The sequence below is a fragment of the Hyaena hyaena genome, unplaced genomic scaffold, assembly GCF_003009895.1.
Source record: "Hyaena hyaena isolate Hyena2069 unplaced genomic scaffold, ASM300989v1 scaffold_2, whole genome shotgun sequence".
In the NCBI taxonomy this organism is placed as follows: domain Eukaryota; kingdom Metazoa; phylum Chordata; class Mammalia; order Carnivora; family Hyaenidae; genus Hyaena; species Hyaena hyaena.
The window spans coordinates 2,039,832-2,067,595 of NW_024080634.1; the positions used below are offsets into that span (position 1 = coordinate 2,039,832).

At 49.6% G+C, this 27,764-nt stretch overlaps 1 protein-coding gene across 5 annotated transcripts in view; it reads left to right on the plus strand.

The window, feature by feature from the left end:
* The window catches only part of EVA1C (eva-1 homolog C), a 76,050-nt gene that overhangs the window by 26,388 nt on the left and 21,898 nt on the right, over nucleotides 1-27,764 (plus strand). For 3 of the 5 annotated variants that reach the window (XM_039229075.1, XM_039229084.1, XM_039229094.1), the window contains exons 2-4: nucleotides 10,170-10,366; nucleotides 13,432-13,555; nucleotides 21,367-21,519. In XM_039229075.1, coding sequence (XP_039085006.1) covers nucleotides 10,170-10,366; nucleotides 13,432-13,555; nucleotides 21,367-21,519 — 474 coding nt within the window. Of the gene's footprint in view, nucleotides 1-9,428; nucleotides 9,601-9,764; nucleotides 9,781-10,169; nucleotides 10,367-13,431; nucleotides 13,556-21,366; nucleotides 21,520-27,764 lie in introns of those variants that run through there. The other 2 variants (XM_039229103.1, XM_039229112.1) reach the window with 2 other exon arrangements.

The window sequence follows — 27,764 nt, forward strand, 5'->3', positions numbered from 1 at the left end:
AAGAAGCCTCTGATCTGAGAGGGCCCAGAGCGTGAATTCCCCCCACTCAGAGCCTGTGGCTACTACCTCTGTGGCTTTGGTACTTCTGATGCAGGGCATCACCCAGCATGGTCACAGCCCCACGCCCTCTCCCACGTCCATCCCTACGTGGAAACAAGTATATTGCCTGCCTTGGGAGCGTTCCATCAAAGCCCACCAGCCTCTGCTTTCCACTTTTGCTAATGCACTTTTTGAAAGTCAGTGTTGGGGCGCCTGGGTGGCTCAGTCGGTTAAGCATCCAACTTCGGCTCAGGTCATGATCTCACAGTTCTTGAGTTCGGGCCCCACGTCGGGCTCTGTGCTGACTGCCAGCTCAGAGTCTGGAGCCTGTTTCAGATTCTGTATCTCCCTCTCTCTCTGACCTCCCCTGCTCATGCTGTCTCTCTCTCCTTCTCTCTCTCTCAGAAATAAATAAAACATTAAAAAGTCAGTGTTATTATGAAGAGCAGTGACTGATTAATGAGGCTGCTAATCCCTTTGAACTCCTTAGTAATTTAACTCACTTTACCTGTATCAAGGTCTTGACTCAAAGAAATGACTCCCCTGATGGGATTGAAGGTAATGTGGAATGGTGTCAACAGTACCGTCACAAACCAATGGGGGCAGGGGTGTTTGGTGAAAGTTTTCAGTACTTCTTAGAGTCCTGCCAACTTTCTACTTAACACAAGTACCGACTGACAGAATGCTGGAGTACTAGATAGGGTAGGCTAGCCGCCAAAACACACAACTCCCAAACCTCGGGGGAATAACAGAATAAAGGGTTAGTTCTTGCCCGTGCCGTGATCCAGTGTACTTAGAAAAGGGGAAGGTTGGGGCACCTGGGTGGCTTAGTCGGTTAAGCGTCCGACTTTCGCTCAGGTCATGATCTCACGGTTCGTGGGTTGGAGCCCTGCGTCGGGCTCTGTGCTGACTGCCAGCTCGGAGCCTGGAGCCTGTTTCAGTCTGTGACTCCCTCTCTCTCTGACCCTCCCCTGCTCACGCTGTCTCTCTCTCTCTCTCCTAGAAATAAATAAAAATATAAAAAAAAGTTATAAAAAAAAAAAGAAAAGAAAAGGGGAAGGTTGTGTTCATGTGGTCATTCAGGGGCCCAGATTCCTTCCATCTTGTGCCACCCCATCTTCTGGGTCCTCAGAGCTGTCCCTGTCCCTTCTGTCTTCCACATGTGACAGCAGATGGGAGAGAGAGCAAGTGGAGGGTCACGTGGAATCTCAAGGGCTAGGTCTGCATGTGCCTGACATCACTTGTGTCGTCTTCCCATTGGCCAGAACTCTCCACTGGCCCAAACAGTGGGGCTGGGAAAGATAGTCCCCCATGTGCTCAGAAGAAAATGTGTGGTCTGTACCCCATATAGACCCGCAGTTCCCCTTCTGTCCTTCTCTGGTCTGTTTTGGTACCAAGACCTCAGCTCACCGTTAGGTCAGAGAGCGGCCCCTCGCCTTTGTGATTCCCCCTCAAACATCTACGATATGTGCTGATGGCTGTCGTTCTCGTCATCAATCTCCAGGTTCAACTTTCTTGTGCCAGACCCGGGCCTAGAGAAATCACGGAGACTGACTTTACTTTTTGATCTTTTTTTTAAAAATTTTTTTAAAAAATATTTTTATTTATTTCTAGGAGGGAGAGAGAGAGAGAGACAGCTTGAGCAGGGGAGGGTCAGAGAGAGAGGGAGATACAGAATCCGAAACAGGCTCCAGGCTCCGAGCTGGCAGTCAGCACAGAGCCCGACGCGGGGCTCGAACCCACGAACCGCGAGATCATGACCTAAGGGAAAGTCGGACGCTTAACCGACTAAGCCACCCAGGTGCCCCTTTACTTTTTGATCTTAATGCACTTGGGTGTGTGGTGCCCAGTCACGAGCCCTGTATCCATTCGTGGGCCCTTTCCTGCTCTCTTAGAAACACTGACTCATTGCCCCAAAGCCACGTGGGCTGCCCACTGCCCTGCTTTTGCCAATTCTCCAAACACGCTCACAAACACAAAAGGAAAAAAAAAAACCCCTTTTCTGGAAAAGGACTTCAAACATGTAGAAACACCTTTGAGTATTTGTGAATAAAAGGGTGTAGTCACTTATCTAAGGCATTAATGGATTGGAAGGTGCTGCTGTATTAAATAGGTGTGTGTGTGGGGGTAGCGAGGACAATATAGTTGAATTCCACTCTCTTCCCAGAAGGAAGATTGGGAAATTGGCCCCTGGTGAATAGGGGACTTTTGCACACGGATGTGGGGCCAGCAACTGATGTACTTACATCCTGTGCTTAGAGTGACTCAGGCAGCCATTAGCCCTCGGGAAACCTGGACTCTCGTGCAGGGCTCTGACTTCCAAAAAGAAAGGAGGAGGGATTTGCAGCTTGCTTGGCCTGTTCTCAATATTGTGATGTTGTAAACCTTAATTATTATTGCTATTTTTTAAGTTTTAAGTAATCTCTCGGCCCAGCATGGGCCTAGAACTTACAACCCTGAGATCAAGGGTCGCAGGCTTTACTGACTGAGGCAGCCAGGTGCCCCATACACCTTAATTATTTAAAAAAAGGAAAGAGAGAGAGAAGGAGAGAGAAAGAAGAACAGAAGGAAGGGAGGGAGGGATGAAGGAAAGACGGAAGGCAGGCAGGCATGAAAGGAGGAAAATTCCCCTTTCCCTTCAAGCAGAGCAGTGATGTTTGTGGACCATGAGGGTGGCGACTGGGCTGTGTGCTTGTCTGTGAGTTGACCATCTTCCCATCGGCGCTCAGAGCAGACAGGGCTGATGGAATGTGGTTTGATTTGCGAGCCACTGAAGAGCTCTGTGTAAATTCCCATTCTCTAAGATTGACAATACAAGAATGATACTCTATGCAGATGCCGTGGATTGTGGCTGATAAAGGTGCTCTCTCTGTTAAGTCACCCGATCCTCACTGTAAACGTGAGGACAGTGAGGCTGAGAGGTGATGGCCACAGTCACACATCTTAGTGCCACTTTGACCTCTGCTTGCAGGCTTTGTTTTTTTAACTTTTCAATATTTATTTATTTATTTGACAGAGAGACAGAGTGGGGGGGGGGGAGGGCAGAGAGGGAAGGAGACAGAATCGGAAGCAGGCTCCAGGCTCTGAGCTGTCAGCACAGAGCTCGACGACATGTGGCTCGAACCCACAAACTGTGAGATCATGACCTGAGCCGAAGTCGGACGCTTAACCGACTGAGCCCCCCAGGTGCCCCTCAGGCTTTTATTTTTTTAATTTTTTTTTATATTTTATTTATTTTTGAGAGAGAGAGACAGCATGAGCAGGGGAGGGTCAGAGAGAGGGAGACACAGAATCTGAAGCAGGCTCCAGGCTCTGAGCTAGCTGTCAGCACAAAACCCGATGAGGGGCTCGAACCCATGAACCGTGAAATCATGACCTGAGCTGAAGTCAGATGCTTAACCGACTGAGCCACACAGGCCCCCCGCCCCTCAGGCTTTTAATCTCCTGCTCCCCGCTCCTCCTCCCTCCACCGACGCCGCATAAAGATTCTGCAACCATATGGGACTCTGAAGTGCCTTCTGAAATTATCCATGTTTATTCATTAAGCACTGGCTGTGTCTTACGGAGCTCTAAATGTTTCCTTAAGAATGATGCATTTAACAGTAATCTTCAGATGCATACTGAAAAAAAAAAATGGAGGGCTGGTCAATTACGTGCGAGGGATTCTACCTCCTATTTCCGATGCTTGACAGTTGCGGAGTGCATGGGCCATTCTGTGACTCTGGGAAATCCTTCAGGGAAAGACCTGTGTTTGCCTTGTTTCAACCGGTGCATCCTAACCTCATTTTGCTCTAACACCTTTCTCCCCTGTGTAATGTTTGTTCTCTCATGGGACACTTTGAGACACACCCATGATTCCTTGAAAATTGGGTCATTCTCTGGCCACTGGAGTTTTTCTGTATAAATGGCTTTTCCTCGTAGAAGTGACAGGTATGAGCATCCCAAGAGTGACTTCCCCTCGTCTTTCTGAAGACAGAGGAGAGCTCCTGGCATTCTTAGGGGGCTTCTTCCCCGTGAATTATCTGTCTGCCTTTAAAATAAGGAAAACATAAAAGCCTTTATCAAAACTACTCTAGGATTTGCCCAACCCAGCCAGGCCTTGCAGGATGATCCTTTGAGGAAAGTTCTAGCCATGGCCAAAACTGTGGAGGCAGATCTTGGAGTTAAATGTAAGCTGTACCTTGGCCCCTAAACTCTGGGAAATGAGCAAGGATCAACAGAGTATTTCCAGGCCACACCAGGCTCTAAGGACTGATTTCTTAACAGTTTGCTCTTCTACCTTCTTTCAGGATAGTAAATATTTGCCCACACGCATAGAGCTACACCAAGAGCTCTGTCTGAGCATATTAAGAAATAAAGCATTTTTGATTGATCCAGAATGATGGGGCATTTGATCCAGAGAGAACTGATAACATAAAGCCACATTAGTAGTCATTCTTTAAATGGGATCTCGGGGCACCTGGGTGGCTCAGTCCGTTGAGCGTCTGACTTTGGCTCAGGTCATGATCTCACAGTTTGTGGGTTCGAGCCCCATGTTAGGCTCTGTGCTGACAGCTCAGAGCCTGGAGCCTGCTTCAGATTCTGTGTCTCCCTCTTTCTGTGGCCCTCCCCTGCTCATGCTGTCTCTCTCTCAGAAGTAAAAAATAAAATAAAAATAAATAAAAGGGATCTCATTTGAACCAGCCAAGAAACCAAGGTATATAGAAACCAAGTGCTGTGGTCTGAATGTTTGTGTCCCTTCAAAATTCATGTGTCGAAATCCTAATCTCCAACGGTGATGGTTTTAGCAGGTAGGGCCTTTGGAAGGTCAATAGGTCATTAGGGTGGCGTCTTTATGAATGAGATCCCCTAATCCTGTTAATGTCTTATAAAAGAGATGCCACAGGGTTCCACAGCCCCTTCCACCACTGTGAGGACCCAGCAAGACGGCGCTAGCTCTGATCCAGGAAGAGGGACCTCGCTGCAATGCAGTCATGCTGGTACCTTGATATTGGGCTTTCCAGCCTCCAGAACTGGGAGAAATGAATTTCTGTGGCTTAAAGCCACCCCATCTGTGGTGTTTCGTTATAGCAGCCTGAATGGACTGAAACTCTAAGTCGTGTGTTGATTCTGCCCAACGCGATGGAAAGAAGGAGCGTGCTCACTGGGGAAGCTGGACAGCACACTGGAAAGGGCATTCGACTGGGCGCAGGTCATCTGTCATCTGCCCTTTGTTTAAGGTCAACCTTGGCAGCAGGCTCCTGCTCCATCCCAATTCCTACCTTTATCCTGGGAGATGCCTGGTCCAGAGGGGCGTCCTCATCTCCAGCAAACTTCCCCTCCACCTGCTTCTCACGCCCTCTTCCATGGCCACTTCTTGGACATTGCCATCGTCTGCAAGCGCACCACCTCGAAATCACTTGGGGCACAACCGTCTCCTGCCTCTCCAGCCCGCTGGTGTGGTTGCACCCACCCTGAGCTTGCTGGATCTGAGCTGACCTCTGTTTCCTCGGGCCTCTCCTGTGCTCATTTCTGGCCCTCTATTTAGCTTGGAGCCCACACCCCAACATCTCAAGCGACCTCCTGCTAATACCCACTTTCAAATGTGTTCCACCTCAACCCACAGAGAAATATAATTTACACATGACCTAGGGCTCATCTAGATATGTATTTACACACACACACACACACACACACACACACACACACACGCATGCATAGGTCTCTCCCAGTCTTAACTCAATCACAGTCATTTAAAAATCTTGCCCCAGACATCAGTTCTTGGACCTTAAGCCCTGTGTCTCTTCTCCTCTTTACCAAGTTGTTGCAAGAGCCACCTGTATAAACTGTGTGTTCCCTGTGGCTGCTGTAACAGTCACACACTTAGTGGCCTACAACGGTACAGATTTATTTTCTTACAGTTCTGGAAATCAGAGGTCTGAAATCAAGGTGTGAGCAGTGCTGCATTCTTCTGGAGGCTTCAGGACATGGTCTGTTTCCTTGCCTTTTCCAGTTTCTAGAAACCACCTATATTCTTCGACTCATGGCTGCATCGCTTCAACCTCTGGTTCCATTTTCACGTCTTCTGTCCATGTTGACGATCTTATAAGGACCTTGGTGATTCTGCTGGGCCTCTCACATCCTCCAGGATCACTCCCCATCTCCAGATTTCTAATTTAATCACAACCTCAAAGTCCCTTTTACAATGTAAAGTAACGTGTTCACAGGCTCGGGGGATGGGGACCTGTGGACGTCACTGGGAGGCCACTGCTCTGTCTAGCCCATGGACCATCTTGGATTTCCTCAATTTCCGCTCAGTGGCTTATGTCCCCACTGACCGTCCCAAATGCCTCTCACAAAGGTCCTTGATGTCCTCTTTGTTGCTGAAAACACTGGATAGTTCTAACTTGTCCTTCTTCCTGACCTCATAGTAGCTTCTAATGGAGCGGGCCAATCAGAAGGAGGCGTGGGAAGCAAGTGTGGAGGGACCCCAAGGCATGAAGGCCAGTGGTCCATCCTCATGGACACCTTCTGCCGTCACTCTAGAGTGGCCTCTGTTGTGGATGTGGCCGGTGTAGAATGTGATACCCCACCACTGCCCTTGGCCTGTCGATCCTCCATATGCCCCATGGTGTCTAGATGTCCTTCTTTGGTTTAAAGGCATTGGCCCCAGAAAGGATTTTTAAACAGTTTTATTGACCTCCCTACAAAAAAGTGCACCTATCCCTTGTGTGCCGCTGGGCGACCTTTCACAAAGTAAAACATGGATCCGCCTTTCAGATCAAGGAAGGAGCTTGTCCAGCTCACCCTCACGTCCCCTCCTTGTCGCCAACCCCTCTTCTCCAAGGTTAACCTTATTCTGGGGAAGCCCAAGTGGTTTTAATTATTTTCTTTTAAATAGGCTTCTTCTTTTTAATGTTTATTTATTTTTGAGAAAGAGAGAGAGAGAGAGAGATGGGAGCACAAGCACAGAGGAGCAGAGAGAGAGAGGGACAGAGAGATTCCAAAGCATGCTCCGAGCTGCTAGCACAGAACCCGACCCCGGGCTTGAACTCACAAGCCCAGGAGATCATGACCTGAGCCTATACCAAGAGTCGGATGCTTAACCGACTGAGCCACCCAGGTGCCCCTAAATAGACATTCATTTGTAAAACAGTTTCAGGTTCACAACAAAATTGAATGGGAGCTAGAGAGAGCTCCCAGATGCCCCTTGCGCCTACCCAGACAACGTCTCCCCCGCCGTCCATGTTCCCCATTGGGGTGGCACATGTGTTACAATCAATGAACCCGCATTGACACATCACAGTATGGGACACAGTCCACAGTTTACCTCTGGGTTCCCTCTGGGTGTTGCATGCTGTAGGTTTTGATGGCGTATGATGACAAGTGTCCATCACTTTCGTGTCCTCAGGGTAGATGTATTGCCCTGAAATCCTCTGTGCTCCCCCTGTTCATCCCTCCCTCCCCCAAACATCTGATAACCACCCATCTTTCTACCATCTCCGTAGCGTTCTTTCCCAGGACGTCATGTCATTGGAATCATACAGTCTGTAGCCTTTTCAGCCTGGCTTCTTTCGCTTACTAGTGTGTGTGGGTCCTCCGTGTCTGTTTATGGTTTCCTCCCTCACTTCATTTTAGTGCTGAAAAATATTCCGTTGTGTGGACACAGGCATAGGTTTCTGAAGAAGCAATTGGACTGACTCTAGAGCAGATTTTACTGCTGAAGTGTCTTCTTTGTACCTCACGCTGTTAGGACTGACACGTTCCTCTCCCCCTTAATGTGTGGAAGGGCCCAGAAGTCCTCGAGAGGCCATCCTCTGCCTTGAGCTTCTGCCTCAAGAACATCACTGTCAGAATACAAATCCCACACGCACGGGGGCTCAGGCCACTGCACTGCACGCGGGTCATGGTTTGGATGTAAATGGTCCCACAGAGATCAAGTTCTGTTTACTGGGGACAGACTGCACGACAAATAGAAGAAGGGTCCAAACAGAAGACGTTTAATTCCTACGCATGTAACAGTTTGTGGAGAAGCCTCCATGAATCTTCTCCATGAATCTGGGGCCCAGGCCCCTTCTGCCTTATGTCTCCCCCACAGCCCTGTCATTTCCTTCATGTAGCTAGAGTAACGCGTGGCCTGTGGGGACAAACCATTAAGCTGAAGTCCGGCTCCCAGGATTAATTTAACATTTTAGTCAGCTGGTCACCCAGCGCGGTCCTGGGGGAGGGTGTGGTGACGGGCAAGAAGGCTTTAATGATGAGTTTGAAGAGCTTCAAGGGAGGGGCTCCCGCCTGGGGAGTGTCGGGGTGGGTGCTAGCTTGGGGGGGACATGAGGGTGACTCTGAGCCCCCTGGTGTGGCTCATCAGGGGTTGCTGAGATCCCACAAAGGGGCTGGAACTTTCCCAGCTCATGGCTTTCCCAGGGCCTGCAGGGAGATGCCACCAACTTGTGGCTGTCGGACCACCGAGGGGTCTCTGTCTCTCCTCTTTCCACGCCTGGCAGGGGGCACAGTGAGGGTGTTGACGTAGTTCTAACCAGCAGGACCCTGTCTCCAGCCGCCCCGCCCGATGTCAGTTTTGCTGCTCAGGCTAGGGTCTTTCTCTCCAAGTGAAGCCAGCTCAGGGTAGCGGACTTGTTGGCTTTCTTCTGGCCTCTTTCAAGGGTGGGAAGGATAAAGGAGGCTGTGGTGAGAGGCCTCAGGTCTGAGTTACATGTGCCACCGAGCGCTCCCCCTCTTCACCTTCCGGTTGGCAAGTGTGACCAACCTGTGGCGGACAGGCCAGGGCCTCTTTCACTGTGACTTTCAGGGAAGGCCGGGGAGCCGGGGTGGGGGCCCTTTGCAGAGAATCGTGGCCTGGGAGGATTGTGAAACCTCACCAGGAGCAACTTAAGCACAGGCCATCTGTGTGGGAATTGGGGAGTTCGGAAACTGGCTTCCTCCGCACCCCCTCCGCCCCCTCCCAGGCCAAGGCCTGCCAGCCGTCTCCCACACACCTCACCAGAAAGTCCCTGGCTTCCCTCCCAGCTGCCTGGCGACTGACCTCACGAGGTGTGAGAAGGAGGAAAGGAATCTACATTTCGGATGAGCCTTCCTTCCTCCTTTCTGAGAAGTGGTCCAGGCTGTCTGCGCACGAGGCTCCCCAGAGCCCGGGGCGCCAGGGCTCACCCGACTTCTCCTGTTGGAGAAGGAGCCAGGGACGCTTGGGACCGGGGACCTGTATGAGTTTGTAACAAATGACCGGACGCTGGGGTGGCTGAAAACAGCAGAAAATCAGTCCCTCGGGGCTCTGGAGGCTGGAAGGCTGAGGTGAAGGTGTCATAGAGCCGTGCTGTCTCTGAAGGTTCTAAGGCAGAATCTTTCCAGCCCCTTCCAGCTTGTGGTGGCTGCAGACAGTCTTTGGGGGTCCCTAGGCTTGTAGATGTCTCTCTCCAGTCTCCACAAGGCTGTCTTCCCTCTGTCTCTTCTTATAAGGGCGTTAGTCACACCTACCAAGGGCCCGTCTCCTCCAGGAGGACCTTATCTTAACTAATTACATCTGCGAGGAGGCTGTTTCCAAATAAGTGACATCTGAGGCTCCCGGTGAACATGAATTTGAAGTTCACTGTTTATCCTGCAGCAGATCCCCGCCACCTCCCCCCTCCCCCACCTTTCCCCTGCCCACAGAGCAGGCCCTTACCCCACACTCCCATCCAGGGCCCAGGAGTGGTTACCCCAAACTAAAATGGCACCTCCTTGCTCCAGGAAGACCCAGCCTAGCAAGTAGGAGATTCTAGTGTCCAAATCTCTCCAGAGACAGGCATCTACATGGCCAAGGGACCCCCACTTGGAATTATTTCCCGCTTTCTAGAGATGCTTCAGGATTTCTTGGCTCCTGGCTCATCCCAAAGGGAAAGAGCCCTCCCAGGGTTCCCATGGACCATTCCAGACCAAAGTTTATGACCCAGATGGGAAAACCAGCACCCACTCCATCAGCCTCAACTTCCAGGCTCATGTGGGGTCTTCTCCATGGGAGCCGCTAAGGAGGCTCCCTCCGGCATCTTCCGGACAGAGCAGCCCCTTCCCCTGGGGAGCCAGGATCCTCCTGCCCGGAGATCTGTGAAGGAGTGCTGAGTTCCTGGCCCTCCTGTAACCAGCTGAATGTCTTCCAGGTTATCTAACCAAACTCCTGCAGAACCACACCGCCTATGCCTGCGATGGGGACCATCTGAACCTCCAGTGTCCTCGGCATTCTACGATCAGCGTCCAGTCGGCCTTCTACGGGCAGGATCACCAAATGTGTAGTGCCCAGCCGCCTGCCTCCCAGAGCGAAGACAACTTAACCTGCGCAGCACCCACGACATTGCAGGTATTACCTTTTGTAGATGTTTTAGGATGATAAAATGGTCTTCTCTTTCTCTCTCCCTCTCTCTCTCCCTCCCGTCTCTCCCTCCCTCTCTGTCTCTCTCTGTAAATATGCTTGTGATCATATAGTTCACTCAAAGCAAACCTGATCCACGAAAACCCCAACTTCTACAAATCACCAGTTTCACAAGTGTGCTGTTACTTGCTTCTGGAAAGGGTTCTTCACCAAACAAGACTAAATGGAATTCCTACTCGCTGGGGAGCTCCCTTACTACATCTGCCATGTGAAATTACTCAGAGACGTACTCCTCGCTGCAGTAAAGCAAAGTACAGTCACCCTCCAGGACCACATCTCCAGTCGATGCCCCAGTAGAGAAGGAATGTGACTCCTTTAGTGGAAACCACGAGGGCCTCTGTGAGGCAGACAGCCGAGATCCTGACCAACTTCTCAGAGAAGGCACTCGAGGAAGGGAAATAGCGATCATTGTCTTTAAAAAAAAAAAAATGGGTTTCTTCTGCAGTGGTAGATAATGACTTTAATCTTGTTTCGAGCTTTTTTGGGTGGCCTCTGCCAATTTGTTCTATCAGATGGTGCCAGGAATTTGGGGGGGGGGGGCAGCTAAGTCTTTCTTTTTTTTTTTTCTTCTTTTTTTTTTTTTTTTGTGTTGGCATTAGGGAAAGACTTTATAGAAGAGGAGGTCAAAACTGTATTTCAGTGGTGATTTTAGACTACTCATGGCTTACCGATTTTTTTTTTCAGCCACAGGAAATGTGGGGAAAGGTAAATTTTCTAGGAAGACTAAGGATGGATGGAGTTGGCGTTAATGCTGTGTAGCTCCCCCTGAGGTCCAAAGAGGGGAAGCAAACTTCATATGATATTATAAGGATTTTTCTATTTCTTCCACCATTTACTACTTCCATCCCAAGCATGCCACCAAGGGGTGGCATGTAATTGGTAAAGATACCAGCTGAGTAGCCCGGAGAATGTGTTTGAGTAATTTCCTGGGACTTGGTTTCCACATCCCGGAAGAGAGGCCCCATGAGCAGTTACCTCCTGTGTGTGCCCCACCCAGGCCCCATTCCTTCCCCTGGGGCGCTGCTCCCAAGCTGTGTCCCTGTTGACCCTCCCCCAGTCCTCACCCCAACTGCCCTGCCCCCCATCCCTGGCCCCCAGGCCACCTGCTGCTCTCCTAGGTGCATAAAAAGAACATTGGCTGGTTGGCCACAGGACAGGTGCCCACTTTGTGAAAATATGAACTCCCGGCACCCCGGAGCTGCACCGAATGGGCACCACTGTCACTGCAGTGTGGGTGCCTGGCTCTGCTGGGCAGGCCTCAGGGGAGCAGACGTTTCCAGAGCATTTGTGAACACCCCTCCAATGTTGTTCAGAAGGTTCGTTTGCCAGAAACATCCCCGCGCACTGCTCTTTCATCCAGAGTTCAGGGAGATCCTTTATTTTGTGTCTTTTGAGCAGCATTTGGGAACTGAGGCAAGGTGTTTCCTCCTCTGCAGGGTGAGGTTGTCTGAGGCTGGAGAGAGCAGGTGTCTATGTCCCCCCGGGAGCACCTCAGCTGATCTGGGCTGTGACTAAATGTCAACAGGAAGTCCCCCCCCCAACATCTTTCAGCAGTTACACCATTTGGAAATAGCCCTGCCTCGAGTCCCACTCTGTGGTTGTTATATGTGGAGTCACACACGGGCTGAGTCATTTCACAGTGACCCTCGTCCATGAGGATGTGTACCGACCTCTAGGGGTCCCTGGGTGGTTTTCCTGATTTCATACCATCTCTGCCAGGGCCCCTGAGGTGACGGGGGAAAGCTGGTAAGGCCAGTATCCTTCCTGGAGATATTCCAGAATCTACTATGAGAGCATGGCCGTTCAGACAGGCTCGTGAAGCCGAGATACATTCAGTCCAACAGTAGTAAGTAAATTCTTGGGAACTGTGTGCTGTGCTTTGTGTCCCGTTAGCAGCGACTAAGCATAAGACACTTGTGTTTGTCACGGGCAAGACCTGTTCTGTTTGGAGATAGGAAGCACAGCAGCGAGGCCCCTTTATGACTGTCTACAGGTTGATTCGTGGGCTTCCATGGAACCAGAGCCGATTCACTCACAAAGGAGTGTGAACTGTCCTGGTGGGGGGCGGGGGGATGAGGGAAAGAGAGATTTGAAGGAAAACTTTGAAGCCCAGTGCTCACCAGAAAGCCCGAGTAGTCTACTAAGAAAGTTGCTCCCCGGGAAATGAGTAGGTCTTGTGCCCTCCAGGTTGGCAAGGGTGGGACTCAGCTTTTTTTTTTTTTTTTAATGTTTTATTTATTTCTAGGAGAGAGAGAGACAGCGTGAGCAGGGGAGGGTCAGAGAGAGAGGGAGTCACAGACTGAAACAGGCTCCAGGCTCCGAGCTGGCAGTCAGCACAGAGCCCGACGCGGGGCTCGAACCCACGAACCGCGAGATCATGACCCAAGCGAAAGTCGGATGCTTAACCGACTAAGCCACCCAGGCATCCCGGGACTCAGCTTTTTAATGTTTATTGGTTGGCCAGTGTTGGGTTGGGTCTCCAAGGCCTCCCCCAAATGCTGAGTTCTCTGTGGTCTGTGCCCGGCCGCTGCTAAGGGTGAAGAGTGATGGCTGTGACTCCTGATCCCCACAGAACTCTCTCAGCTCTAAAACCAGAGGGACGCCTCCTGGAAGGGACCTCCGAGTCCCCTCTAGCCCATACTCTGAGGTACTCAGGTCTCGCTCATGTTTCCTGAAGCTTCCGTGATGCAGCACTTTGGCCCAAACCATCAGCAACACTTCCAGTTGGGGAAGAGTGGAGGCTGGTCTTCTGGTGGGGGTGTGGCACAGGTAGGGTTTCTTGCTCTGGAACCAGACCAACCTGGTCAATTCACAGGGATGCGTTGTTTGTCTCAGACGCAGCTCATAGCTGCTCGAAGGTTCTTTGTGTGGCCCCCAGGGCAAGCAGATGGGTGTCCCTTCCTTGTCAGAGCCCGGAGCAGCCCGGGTGTGGGGTCTTGCAGACACCATGTGTGGTTTTCAAACCTGTCCCTTTTCGACCCCCCTCATTTTAGAAGGTGCTGGATGAATGCCAGAGCCAGCGTGCCTGCCATCTCCTGGTGAATAGCCGTGTTTTTGGACCTGATCTTTGTCCAGGAAGCAGTAAATACCTTCTGGTCTCCTTTAAATGCCAGCCTAGTAAGTAACTTCTGTGGGGGGCAGGGAACAGTGTGTTTGGGGTGTGGGCTCCCTGTTTAATTCACACCCCCGATGGGAATTCTCCACCAGTTGGCGTTTGTCCAACTTGGAAACTTGTTAACAGAGATGTCCAACCTATTTTTTTGTGGTGTGTGTGTGTGTGTGTGTGTGTGTGTGTGTGTGTACACCCATATATCCGTGTGCGTTCTTACAAATCCTTGAATTCAAAAAATCCTTTGTAGGGGCGCCTGGGTGGCTCAGTCAGTTAAGCGTCTGACTTCAGCTCAGGTCATGATCTCACAGTTCATGGGTTTGAGCCCCACGTCAGGCTCTGTGATGACAGCTGGCTCAGAGCCTGGAGCCTGTCTTTGGATTCATTCTCCCCCTCTCTCTAACCCTCCCCTACTCATGCTGTCTCTATCTCTCTCTCAGAAATAAATTTTAAAAAAAATTAAAAGAATTTTTTTTAATTAAAAAAAATTTTTTTAATGTTAACAGAGAATGTGCGTAGTGGAAAAATGGCAGCCCATTGATATTCTCTCACATTTTCTCAATGTTGGAAATTTTTCATAATGAGAAGTTGCAAAGGACTGACCTGTAAAAGACATAAATAGGCCCCTATGGAGGTTGTCCAACCTCGACTACGTCAGTGCCAGGCCACAGTCTCATTCCTGTGGCCAGCAATGAGGTCTGGTCACTCATGTCACTTCCAGAAAGCACTTATTGATGGAGCGCCTTCTGCGCACAGGTGTGAGGCCAGGTATTGCGAATGAAGACAACTCACGTTTTGCAGAACTTTCTTGGATGGTGGTTCCAGCCTGGAGCACTTCCACGTTCTTTCTTCCCGCGAGCATTCACTTCACCTAGCTGCTTCCTTCTTGCCTTTTAGGTTCTAGCAAATATCAGCTTTCTCCAGAAAGATCATATCTATCCAGAAAACATCTCAGGAGGACCCTACTCTCTTGGTAGTGTGCCAGGAGCTCATGGTGGGGGGGACGGGGGGGGACAGAGCCTAGCAGGGCTGCGGGGAAGACTTTCTTGGGCAATGGGTCAAAGAACTGAAGGTTAGGGGGTGGGCACAGAGGAGCACTTCATAGGGAAGGCCGTGGCCTGAGGGAGCAGGGGGCTTTGGGGAGCCAGCAGGAGCAGTTGCAGGCCGGGCAGTTGGAGCAGGATCCCTGGGCTCCGATGGCCAAGGAAGGAGGTGGACTCTTTCTGGAAGGCAGCATTAAGCAGGAAGGGTGCGTGGCTGGGGTTTTCAAGTCCCCTCTGGCTGCCCCGTGTATAACAGATTAGGGGCACAGACCTGTGTCTTAGGCTGCTTGAGCTGCTCTAAGAAAACGCCATCAACTGGGTGGCTCATAGTCAACAGAAGCTTATTTCTTGTAGTTCTGGAGGCTGGAAAGACCGAGATTAAGGGGCTGGCAGATTTGGTACCTGCCAAGGGACCACTTCCTTACAAATGGCGGTCTTTTGGCTGTAACCACACTTGGCAGGGAGGGTAAGGAATCTCTCTAGGGTCTCTTTCATTCAAGACCCTAATCCCATGCACAGGGGCTCCACCCACACGATCTAAGCAGCTCCCAGAGGCCCCATCCCCTAGTCCCATCATGCTGGGCATCAGAACTTCAACCTGAATTTTAGGGGGATGTGATCCTTCAGACCAGAGCGCCTTGGGTAAGGTAAACTTTGGTGACCTGAGGTCCTGCAGGCTGGGAGGTGGTCCCTATCACCGCTGTGAGAGGAAGGTGGAACAGAGGTCATTCTTACCCCCTCCTGCCTTTTTTCTGCAGCCCTCTCACCCCGGAGGCTCTTAGGCTCTGAGGCCAGCCTGAGTATGACACTGACACTGATCATCAGAAGGCTCCCCCGACCTGCTGCAGCCAGGGACATGGGGAGCCAGCCCTCGTGGTGAGAGCCAACTATGTGTGTTTCCCCCAGCTCGGCCTGTGTGTAGTGAAATCCACCACAACGGGAATATTGACACCAGGGAGATGGGCACACGCTGAAAATCAGGTCTTGCCTTGCTGGATGGTTGGAGAGCTGTTTTACCAGCAAACCTCACTAGAAAGAACCTTCTTTCCCCAAGCGGGCACCCTGCTTCACCTCCTTAAATCTCATCCTTTCAGAGAATCTTGGTTTCCGTGAGGCTTGGGATTTAGCTAGTTCTGGGTCCCTATTCCTGGCTGCTGTGTGGCTGCTACGTGACCTTGGACAGTGTAGGGAGACGTTCAGGGTGGGCTCTGTGACCCAACGGTAGAGTGAAGTCAGTGCACCTTCCACATCGAGCTGTGGCAGAGAGTGTAAAAGTACAGTGTTGTGTAGACTTGTGAAAACACAGTGCTGTGTGTAAGATGCTTAGCACGGGACGTGTCCTGCACTTGTGCTCAGTAACTGATAGCTATTATTCCAGTCGGCAGATTAGGGTCATTCTTGCTGAAGATGTGACTGACTGGAAAGCAGTGAGACCTCAGATGTTGGGGGGCTGGGGTGAAGTCTGCCCTGGGTGCAGGCACTAGTAGGGTACACCATAGAGAATTTTTAAAACACAGTAAAAGTGAGTAAATACCTGTCTGCGTGTTAATATTGCCATGCACGGCCATTGTCAATAACATCAGTAGTAACACATTCTCATCACAGCACAAAAGTCACCCTCTCTGCCCCTCTGTGGAAGGCCACTACTGATATGCACCTGTGTATCTGTGTTATTGAAGAGGACCCACAGAGGGGCGCCTGGGTGGCTTAGTCGGTTAAGCGTCTGACTTTGGCTCAGGTCATGATCTTGTGGTTCATGAGTTTGAGCCCCATGTTGGGCTCTATGCTGACAGCTCAGAGCCTGGAGCCTGCTTCGGATTCTGTCTCTCTCTCTGCTCCTCCCCTGCTCATACTCTGTATCTCTCTCTCTCTCTTTTTCTTTCTCTCTCTCTCTCAAAAATAAATAAGCATTAAAAAGACTTTTTTAAAGAGGACCCACAGAGGCCCCTAGTTGGCAGAAGCAGGAGGGGGGACCTTGTTACCGTGGTCCGGGCTCTCTCACTTCCCAGGGCTCCCACCACCCTCCTGGTCCAAGCCCACTGGGAAGGCTGCGTATGCCTTTTCTAATCTGAGACCACTGAGCAGTCTCACCCAGCTCTAAAATAAATTCCCTTTCTCTAAGAAAAGTGGCAATTTTGTTAGTGGCTCCACTGTGTTTAGGACCCAGAAATGTCACCCTTAGGTGACAGAAAATTAGCACATTCTTAAGGAACCAAGTGACACATCATCACACAGAAGTAACCCTAAGTACGTGAGGTGACATCTCCATTCCGGGAGATGGTTTGCCCATAATCTGAGGACAGAATCACTGGAGGCCTTACATGGAGGTGTTTTACTCTGCTTTAGTTTGGCCAGCATCGAGTTCTCCTTTAGTGTATGGGCCTTAATACCTCAGAGAGATGGTGGTTCATAAATGCACTTCATGACAGGCTTTAAAAAGCCTCTTCTAATTTTTAAAAATTCTGATAAAGAAAGAGAGAGAGAAAGAAGAAAGAAAGAAAGAAAGAAAGAAAGAAAGAAAGAAAGGAAGGAAGGAAGGAAGGAAGGAAGGAAGAAAGAAAGAAAGAAGAGGCAGAGAGAAAAAGAAAGAAAAAAGAGGAAGAAAGAAAGAAGAAAGAGGGAGAAAGAAACAAAGAAAGGAGAGGGAGAGAGAAAAAGAAAGAAAGAAAAAAGAGGGAAAAAGAAAGGAAGGAAGGAAGGAAAAAGAAGGAGAAAGAAAGAAAAAGGAAGGAAGAAAAGAGAGGGAAAGAGAGAGAAAGAAAGAAAGAAGAGAGAATGGAAGGAAGAAAAAGAAAAGAGAGGGAGAGAAAAATAAGAAGGAAAAGAGGGGAGAGAGAGAAAGGAAGAAAGGAGGGAAAGAAAGAAAAGCTAGGAGGGAGAGAGAGAAAGAAAGGGAAAGGAAGGAAGGAAGAAAACAGAGCCCATCCTGTTAAAAAGAGAAGCTTCCAGTTTGCTGAGATAAGGCTTGGTTTTCATCCTTTCTGGCGAGCTCTGCCACTAACGGCATTCTTGACATTTTTCAGCACTCTGGAAGGGTGCTTGCTTGAGCTCTTTCTTGGTGTGTCTACCCATGCCCTCTGTTCTGCATCAAAGGCCATCGTTCATTCTGGGCCTTTGAAGTCAGGCAGTATTTCGGTGTCGGTGGGATTTAGCGTCTACTCGTAAAAAGCACTGAAAACCTCATACCAGTGCGGATGTGACTCACCAAAGTCAAACCCTCAATGTCAGGGTCAGACTCAGTGTTCTTTTTGTTCAGAAAAAGAAAACAAAGCTTTTCTTGGCTTTAGGTTTAAACTTGTTGTATTAAGATTCCAGCAAGTGGGTGAAGGGCATTCTAAATACTGCTTAGTCACCCCAGAACCTTCCCTCCTCTGAGAGTTCCTTGTGGGTCGCTAGGCTGCCCGGGGATTTGGTGAGCGTCTTAACCTGGTTTCTGCTTCACACCTGTCATTCATCTTCAGTGTTTCCATCATCACAGATTAAGGAACAGTGTAAGGTCAGGGCGCCTGGGTGGCTCAGTTGGTTAAGCGTCTGACTTTGGCTCAAGTCATCATCTCACGGTTTGTGGGTTCGAGCCCGGCATCTGGCTCTGTGCTGACAGCTCAGAGCCTGGAGCCTGCTTTGGATTCTGTCTCCCTCTCTGCCCCATCCTGGCTCGTGCTCTGTCTCTGTCTCTCTCTCTTTCAAAAATAAACAAACAAAAAAGAGTGTAAGGTTTATCAGCACCCGAGATGGTGGTACTTTGAGATCCTGAAACTTGCCAGACTGTTGCTTCTCTGTCTTGTGTAGAAAGACATGGGCACTTACAAGTTATGGAAAGTTGGAAATTATTTTCTTTCGTGTTGGAAGTTTGGAGCTTAAGCACTGAGGACTCCAGGATTCGAAGGTCCCATGGGCCACTGTTGTCCTTTGTGTTTACCACTCACGCTCTCCTGAAAGACGTCAGTGGGGCCTTTCAGATTGATTTGATTACAATACAGAGTAAGGAAAACATTTTACATTTTGGCCCGGCATAGCTCACACACAACTGAAAGGATTTTTAAAAATTACAAAATAGTGTTTATCCTTTCATGTGTGTGTGAAGCGCTTTGATATTTTCTAAACTCTTCTTTGTTTTTTAAAATTGTGGGTCACGATTTGCTAAATCGATTTCACGAATAGAGAATAGGCTTCAAGTCACAGTTTGGAAAGCTGTAACTTGAGATCTGTGAGGGATCTGGGAATGGCCTGCGCCTCCAATCCAGAAACATGACTGAGTCAGAGAGGTGAAATGGGGGTTGGGGAGTGGTTATGGGAGGTGGTAATGGAAGATGGTCATGGGGGATGGCCATGGAGAATAGTCATGGGGAATGGGCATGGGGGATGGGCATGGGGGTGTTCATGGAAGGTGGTCATGGGGAATGTTATGGGGGATGGTCATGGGAGGTGGTCATGGGGAATGTTATGGGGGATGGTCATGGGAGGTGGTCATGGAAGATGGTCATGGGGGATTGTCATGGGGAATAGTCATGGGGGATGGTCATGGGGGTGGTCATGGGAGGTGGTAATGGAAGGTGATCATGGGGATGGTCATGGGGAATAGTCATGGGGGATGGTCATGGGGGTGGTCATGGGAGGTGGTCATGGAAGGTGATCATGGGGAATGGTCATGGGGGTGGTTATGGGGAATGGTCATGGGAGATGGTCCTGGGAGATGGTCCTGCGAGGCATGGTCATGGGGGGGCGTGGTCTTTGCAGGGGGCTAGTTTTCCTTCTTGACATGTTCTTCCTCCCCATCCCAGGCAGCCCTCAGTAGCTCCTGTTGGCTTGTTGGGCTGAAAAATGTTCCTGTTTGCTCTGCAGTTGCGATTTCAAAGTAAAAACTAATCTGGGAGGAGGGTGATAGGATGATTTTTTTTCTTTATAAAACACTGGAGAGGTGGAGAGAAGAGAACTGCGCATGCAAATAAATGGCCGTAGTCCCTTTTATGTTTTGTTTTGCTTTGCTTTTGCAAAGTTTAACGTAAGCAGCTGGCTGGAAAAAGATATTTATAACACATAAAAGAGGAAGGTTAGCATCCTGACTATATGAATCACTGCTACAATCTTTAAAAATCCAAAATGTAACATGCCAAGGATATGAAGAAGTAGTTTCCAGAAGGGCTATTTTGAGTATTAAATTCATTGATACATTTAGGGACATCTGGGTGGCTCAGTCAGTTAAGCATCTGACTCTTGATCTCGGCTTAGGTCTTGAGCTCACGACAGACCTCAGCTTAAGTCTTGATCTCAGGATCACGAGTTCAAGCCCCACATTGGGCTGTGCACTGGGCATGAAGCCTACTTAAAAAAAAATTCATTGGTACATTTAAAGATCTTAGAACAGGGCTTCATTCAAGGAAGTGCTCAATAAATATTAGCTATTATTATTTTTGAAATATCTTTATTGAAATATAATTTGCATAACATAAATATCACCCATTTTTGGTGCAGTTCAGTGATTTTCAGTAACTGTACTGAGTCATGTAACCATCACCATAATCCAGGTCTAGAACATTTCCATCATCTCAAAAAAAATGTCCTGTGTCCATTTATTGTCATCTCCTTTCATTCCCAACCCTCAACCTCAGGGAACCGCTAACCCACCTTCTTGAATGTAGGTTTGCCTTTTCTGGATATCTCAAAAAAATAAAATCATATAGTATGTGGTTCTTCGTGTCTGGTGTGTTTCTATTATTACTTTTAAAAATCAAATCATTATGAATGATTTCTTTTATTAATTGAATGCTTTTCCAGAACTTTTTTTTTTTTTTAATTTCTAGGAGAGAGAGAGAGAGACAGCGTGAGCAGGGGAGGGTCAGAGAGAGAGGGAGTCACGGATTCTGAAACAGGCTCCAGGCTCTGAGCTGGCAGTCAGCACAGAGCCCGACGCGGGGCTCGAACCCATGAACCTTTTCCAGCACATTCTTTAAGAAAAAACAATAAGCTATATTTTCATCAGCAGTGCAGTTACAATGTCAACACTGTGTGACATTGCAAAGGGAATCTTTACGATGGCGTGCAGATTAAACAAACACACAGACCTTTCCCTAAATTCTTCGGGAGTCTGTGACCTGGTGCAGGTAGTTGGAAGGCAGCACACAACAGTAGCCCGAGCCCCAGTTGCTCCTGGATCAAGGTCTTCATCCTTCTCTAAGGAGGGGCTCTTCAGAAGACACCTGCCCTGTTTGTTTCCTGTATTCTACCCAAAGAAAGAATCGCTTTTGCATCATTTTTCTTTTTAAATATATGCATGGGAGTGTGTGCTAGAACATTTGGAAGTCTGGCGGTGAGGTTTTATTAGACTCTCTCCAGAGGTTTGCTCTTCAATCAGGTGATTCCTGGTCTTTACCTGTGTGGGTCCAAGCCAACATTTGAGGAAAGGCTCCCTTCAATTAAAGAATATGTGACCTCAGGTGGAGAGAGAAACATCCTTTCTGGCCAAGGCCATCCCCAAATCCAAGCCAGGAAGCCCTGACTTCCATGTCTACCACCACCGCCACCACCACCCACCTTCCCCTCCTCAACCCCTCTCACCCTCCCCCCACCCCCATCTCCTCCATGTGTACCTGACTGTCATTCCCACCTCTTCCTGCAGAGGGCGTTGTTTCCCAGGCTCAGAGACCCCATGGGCTGGGGCGGGGGGGGGGGTTGTTCTCGCTGCCCTTCTCAGGGTACAGCCCCAAGGCTTGCTCAGGGCTCCCCTGAGCCCTTCTGGGGGAAGCTGATGGTGCCGCTGATCTTTGTTTCTGCTTCAGATGAGCTAAAAAACAAAACCGTGTGTGAAGACCAAGAGCTGAAGTTGCACTGTCACCCGTCGAAGTTTCTCAACATCTACTCTGCGAGCTATGGCAGGAGGGCCCAGGAGCCAGACATCTGCTCCTCAGAAACAGAGCGGGTCCCTCCATTTGGTACGTGTTTTTCTTTTTAAGTTAAAGGGGGGTGAGGGGCAGAGAGAGAGAGAGACAGAGAATCCTAAGCAGACTCCACAGCTGTCAGCACAGAGCCCAATAGAGGGCTCAAACCCATGAACCATGAGATGGTGACCTGAGCCAAAACCAAGTCCGACGCTTAACTGACTGGGCCACCCAGGCGCCCCTGGTAAGTGTTTCCATGTGGCTATTGTTAGGGTGCTCCCACCATGGTGGGACATGGTGAATCTGGCACCTGCGGGGTTGGCAGTCTGGGAACTCAGGTAAGAACAGGTGTTCAATCTCGAGTCTGAATTCTGCAGAGTAGCAGGCTGGAAACAGGCAGATTTTCTATGCTGCAGCCTGGAGGAAAAGCAGGCCTTCAACTGATTGGTTAAGGCCCACCCACATTAGGAAGGGTAATCTGCTTTACACACAGTCCACCAACTTACATGTTAGTCCTACCTTAAAAATATCTTCACAGCAGTCTCCACTGGTATTTAACCAAACACCAGGGCAATGGCCTGATCTTTACCTGCCGTACTACCGGAGAGAACGGGCCCCACTGGGAAACAGCCTAGAGAGTTGCACTTTATTCATCAAAAGTAAAATGAGCTCTGTAATGTATTAAATTGCTACAATTTATTCATGGATCACATGTGAAATTAAACATTAATTTTAAAAAGAAATTCATACCACACCACGTATCTTGGATCTGAAAAAAAGAACATAAAGTGACTGTACTGCATAGGCAAGCTCTCAGGCAAGACCAGAGAGAGAGAACAAAAAAGCAGTTCATGAGGGACATGGGCTACCAAGGCCCCCAGCCCACTGTTCCGGGAAGAGGCTGGTGGAGGGGCTTTTGAGGGGCAGTGCTGGCATCTAGCTGCTCTTGATCAGGCCTGGAGGAGGGGCTCCCATTTCACAGTCTCAGCAGCCAAATGGGGCAAAGAGGCCTTTGTGAGGGGGTTTCCCCTGGTACGTCACAACCCGTGAGTTGTGACCGTCTCGTATAACCTGCATGCGTTCAGAACGTCTCCACCACCTCCACCCTGGCTCCCGCTACCGCCTCGGGTCTGGGCCCTGGTCACTGCACCGTGTCCCTGCTCCCAGCTTTCCGTTCTGCCCAGATGGCAGAGGCATCCTTCCAAAAAGCCCGTCTGATCTCTGTTGTAAACATCGTGCAAGGACTCCCCATGTGATCTGGTCTCTTTGGTTGGAAAAGGGACCGTTGGTGATCTGACCTACCTCTCTGCACAAAAGGGACTCTACTTCTTAATACTGGGGTGGAGCCCCCCATTTCTGAGGCTTGCTGAATCAGACTTAGCCACACGTATTTTGGGAAGGCAGCAGTAAATCATATCTATTTCAGCCGTTGTTTTGAGTGGTAGTCAGTCAGCCAAGCAGGCTGATCTGTACGCAGGATGAATGATTTATGTGCTCTAAGTCCCTGCCTTCGGTTCCTGGGAAGCTGGACAGGAGTTGGGTTTAAAAAAATTTTTTTTAAATGTTTTATTCATTTCTGAGAGAGAGAGAGAGACAGCATGAGCAGGGGAGGGTCAGAGAGAGAGAGGAAGACACAGAATCTGAAGCAGGCTCCAGGCTCTGAGCTGTCAGCCCAGAGCCTGATGCGGGACTCGAACTCATGAACAGTGACATCATGACCTGAGCCGAAGTCAGACGCTCAACCGACTGAGCAACCCAGGCACCCGGGGAGTTGGGTTTAAAGTGGAAAGTAATCAGCCATAGAAAATATTAGTAGACATCATGGCTAAAAGACTGGTTTCTGTAGAGACTTCAAGGAATCCTCAGGCCCGCCAGCTGTTCTAAAGCCACGAATAACCCTTGTCAATACGGGAAAGTCCCGTGAAGGCAAGACTGCCCCTTGCTTAGTGGTCCCACTTTTAAAAAGTTTGAGCCCTGGCAAAGTCACACGGCAAAAGCCACCTGCTCATCCTTCCCCTGTCCCCTTCCACCCTTCATAGTCAAGGGCTTCCGTCCCTTGCCTGTCGACTACATGTGAGGTTGAAGATCAAGCTGTTCACTGAGCTCATGAACCACTGCCAAGTGCCAGAGAGCATCTGGGCTGTGCTGTGCGGTGGGGCGGGGGCTCCCGGGAAAGACGAAAGGCCCTGTGAGTGCTCGCTTGGAGACCCAACTCTTCCCTCCTGCCGGGTCAGCGCTGCAGGGCGGACCCTCGCTTGCGTGCAGGGGTACAAACCGTCGGCTGCCCGTGCTGACCTGTTTTCTCCATCTAGCTGGATGCTAAGAAGTCGTTCGCTTGGCCCAGGTAGACCCGTGAAGATTTTAAACTGCACTTGGCATGTTCAGCCCATGTTGTTTTTTTTATTTTATTTTTTTTCTAGGAGAGAGAGAGACAGCGTGAGCAGGGGAGGGTCAGAGAGAGAGGGAGTCACAGACTGAAACAGGTTCCAGGCTCTGAGCTGGCAGTCAGCACAGATCCCGGCGCGGGGCTCGAACCCACGAACCGCGAGATCATGACCTAAGCGAAAGTCGGACGCTTAACCGACTAAGCCACCCAGGCGCCCCCCCTTTTTTTTTATTTTTTAATGGTTTTTCAAAATTTTTTATTCAGCCCATGTTTATTCCTCTTGTATAAACACTTCGATACTACCTACTTTATTTTCCTTAAGTTTATTTATTTATTTTGAGAGAGAGAGAGAGAGAGCGAGAGCCCAAGTGGGGGAGGGGCAGAGACAGAGGAGAGAATCCCAAGCAGGTTCCACGCTGTCAGCACAGAGCCTCACTCGGGGCTCAAACTCACAAACCCTGAGATCATGACCTGAGCCAAAGTCGGATGCCTAACCAACTGAGCCACCCAGGTGCCCCCAATATCACCCACTTTAGAAAGCACTCCTTTTGACTCCCCCGTCCCCTAGAGTCCGTCTGCAAGCTGTCGGCTCTCCTGCACCGAGTGTCTCTCATCCGGCCACTTTGCTCCCTGCGGAGCATCTCGCCTGGACCATCGGGACCACCTCCTGACTGGCCCCTCCTTCCTGACTCCCTCCCCCCTCTTAATTCTTTCTTCACTTAGCAGCCAGGGAGAGATTATTAAAATAAATCAGATCACGATACCCTCCCACCCCTTAAAGCCCAGCGCTTTGTCCTTTGTAATTAGAATAAATCCATTCTCCCAGCTGTGGCAAGAATGGATGGATGAATGAACGAATGAACTGCGGGGCACCGCACACCCATTCGTAGCCTGGGGCCTGTGCACGGGCTCTTCCTTTGGCCTGAAATGACCTCACCCCATGTCTTTGCATGGCCGGCTCCGTTGCATCATTCAGGAATCGAGTCAAAGGTCCTTCTCAGATAGGCCTCCGGGGCCTCCCCGCCGGCACGGTCCTTTGTCTGTGCGGTCCCATGTTTTATTGTCTTCATAGCGTGGAGATCATCACTTACATGTGAATGGTCTGTTTCCCCAGGGGAAGGTAAGCCCTGTACAGACGGTGTCTGTCTGTCTGCTTCCTGCAGAATTCCCAGCAACAAGGGCAGGGCCTGGCACAGGGCAGGCACCTGCGTGACTCTTGACGTGTGTGGATGAATCCGAGCCTCTCCTGAGCGAGGCACCCACATGGGCCTCCCACAGGTGCATGGTTGGTGGGTCTGATGTCGTCACGGCTTCCAAACCCTCATCGGTTGCTGGAAATCCGGAGGTTTTTTTTTTTTTCTGTGACGTGAAATGTTCCAACTTTTCAAACAGTGTTTGAGCCAAAGAAAACATGCCTACAGGCCATATCCGGTCCACAGGCTGCCAGTGTGATCTGTGCTCTAAGTTCCCACGTAGGACTGGAGCTCAGCAACATTGCGTTGAAGGAGAGGAAAGGGCTGTTTCTTCTCAACCCTGGGACCTTGGCATGCGCTTGGCAGGTGGACAGTTCTAAGCCCGGATGGTCGGGCATCTCTGTGGCCTCTGGAAAGTGATGTGCATACCTTTGCTCTTCTGGGAGCCCATAAGCTCTGGCCTCCGGGCCTCCCTGGCAACATGTGTGGAGGCCAGCCGGACCTCAGTGACGTCAGAAGCACAGCTGATGTGGCACTTAAATACCAAGGGAGGGCATTTCCAGCTCTTTCTGGAAGATGATTATTATAATCATTGTTATTGTCTTGTACCAGTGCCCTAAGTACATTTAGCAGAAATAAGAACCTGGTTCAGGGGCTCCTGGGTGGCTCAGTGGGTTGAGCACCTGACTATTGATTTCAGCTTAGGTCATGATCTCACTAACAGTCGTGAGATTGAGCCCTATGTGGGGCTCCATGCTAGGTGTGGAGCCTGCTTAAGATTCTCTCTCTCTTTCTCCCTCTGTCCCTCTCCCCAGCTTGCACACTCAAAAAGAGAGAGAGAAAGAAGAAAACAGTTCAGCCACAAATGTTACCCATCAAATGAGAAGCTTTTAGCTCTGCAGGGTCTCTTCCAAGTCCTGGTGTGGGAACGCAGAATGGTTTTTACATATTGGCAATTCTGAAACAGATGCGTTTGATTCCGCTTTGAAATTTCACTTTCTATCATGGGTGTTCTTCCCTGTGGCCACCAGAATCCTAACAATGCCAGTCCTTTCCTACTATCTTGTTAAAGGGATCCAGTAGGTCATTGATTAGCCATTCCCTAGGGGCTGGGTTATTTTACTGCTTCTGATTTTCCAATATAGTAAGTGATGTATAACAAACTTGTGCTTGTAGCTTTCTCTTTCCTCTGGATTGTTTCCTTGGGATAAATCCCCAGAAGTTTTATGCTAAAAGAGGGCGTGGGCATGTTGACAATGCTTTATATGTTCACCAGAGCTCTTTTCCAAAACCTTTTTGTATCAATTTGTATGTGTAAACAGCAATGTGTAACTCCGGACTTCCTTACGACTCTGGCAGAGGTAGTACGATAGCTCACGGTTCCAATTTAATAGGTATAAAATGGTCCTTTTATTCTGCCTTTCTTTGAATATTAATGACTTTGAACATTTCCCATGTTTTTGTGATTCTTGTATTTGCGCTTTGCCCAGTCTCTCTCCCTTTCTTCTTTATTGGTAGTGGGACCCTTAATTTTCTTTCATAAACTTTTACGTGACAGAGTAGTGATGTTAATCCTTTACATGCCTTTCTGCTGTCCCACCCCATGGCATTTTTTTTTTTTCTGGACTTGAGTTTGCGTTTGTTATGTGCAGCTGTTGCTTTTATGGTTCTGTGTACTTTACATGTCAGATAGGTTCAAAAGGAAGGGGCTTAATGGTGGTGGGGAGGGGGGACACCCTAGGTGGAAGTCAGGTGTCTGCACATGACCTCCAACCCGATGTCATGATGCCATCACGCTCTCATGAGCATCCTCAGGACTGCCTACCACCTGGCCGACAGTACCTATTCTGGTGGGAACCTGAACTCGTACTGGACATTCCCAGGGACATAAAGGTGCTCACGCCTGTCCTCAGCAAAGCCTCTGAGCCCGTGTCTGGGGGAAGACAGAGCCTCCGTTCAGTGTTCAGTGCCCTAAGCAAGCTGGTCCCATCTGGAATATATCAGGCAGGAGAGACCATGGCCAGGGATTGGTCCCACCCCACACCCTGGCCTTGAACAGTGCTCCCTAGCCTTTCTCCACGGTGACCCAGAAAATTCTATTTGTACGGCACAGTAGGGTGAAGGGAGGCAGTACCCAATGCTGAAATCAATGGCTGGGGAGCAGCCCGGGGGCCCAAGGGAAATATCCGGCACCCCTGTGCCCATTCATTTCTGAAGTTGGGAAATTCTACTCTGAGGTGCACTTGGCCTCAGGTTGCAACGGTTACAGATGCTGGACGGCTCTTCAAGGCCTTAGACTTTCATCAGCACTTTCCTCAGTGTCCTCCCAACTCATGCCCAAAGTCCAGTTCCAAAGCCACGCCCACATTTTTAGGATTTGTTTTTATCCCAGCAACCCACTTTCAAAATATCAAAATATGTGTTTGTTTTCTGTTTCAGTGTAGCAAAATACCCCCAATTTAGTGACTTAAAACCAAAACAAACACATATTGCCTCATGAGGCAGGAATTCTGGGGCCGTTTGGTTGGGTGGCCATTGCTTAGGGTCTGGTGAGGTGGCAGGTAGGTGGCTGGCTGAGGCTGTAGTCACCTGAAGGCTGGGCTTCCAAGGTGGATGGCTTTTATGGCCGGCGAGTTGGCGCCATTGTAGGTGGGAGGCCTCCATTCTCCTCATGTGGGTCTCTTCAGTGTCCTATGATATGTCAGCTGACTTCTCCCAGA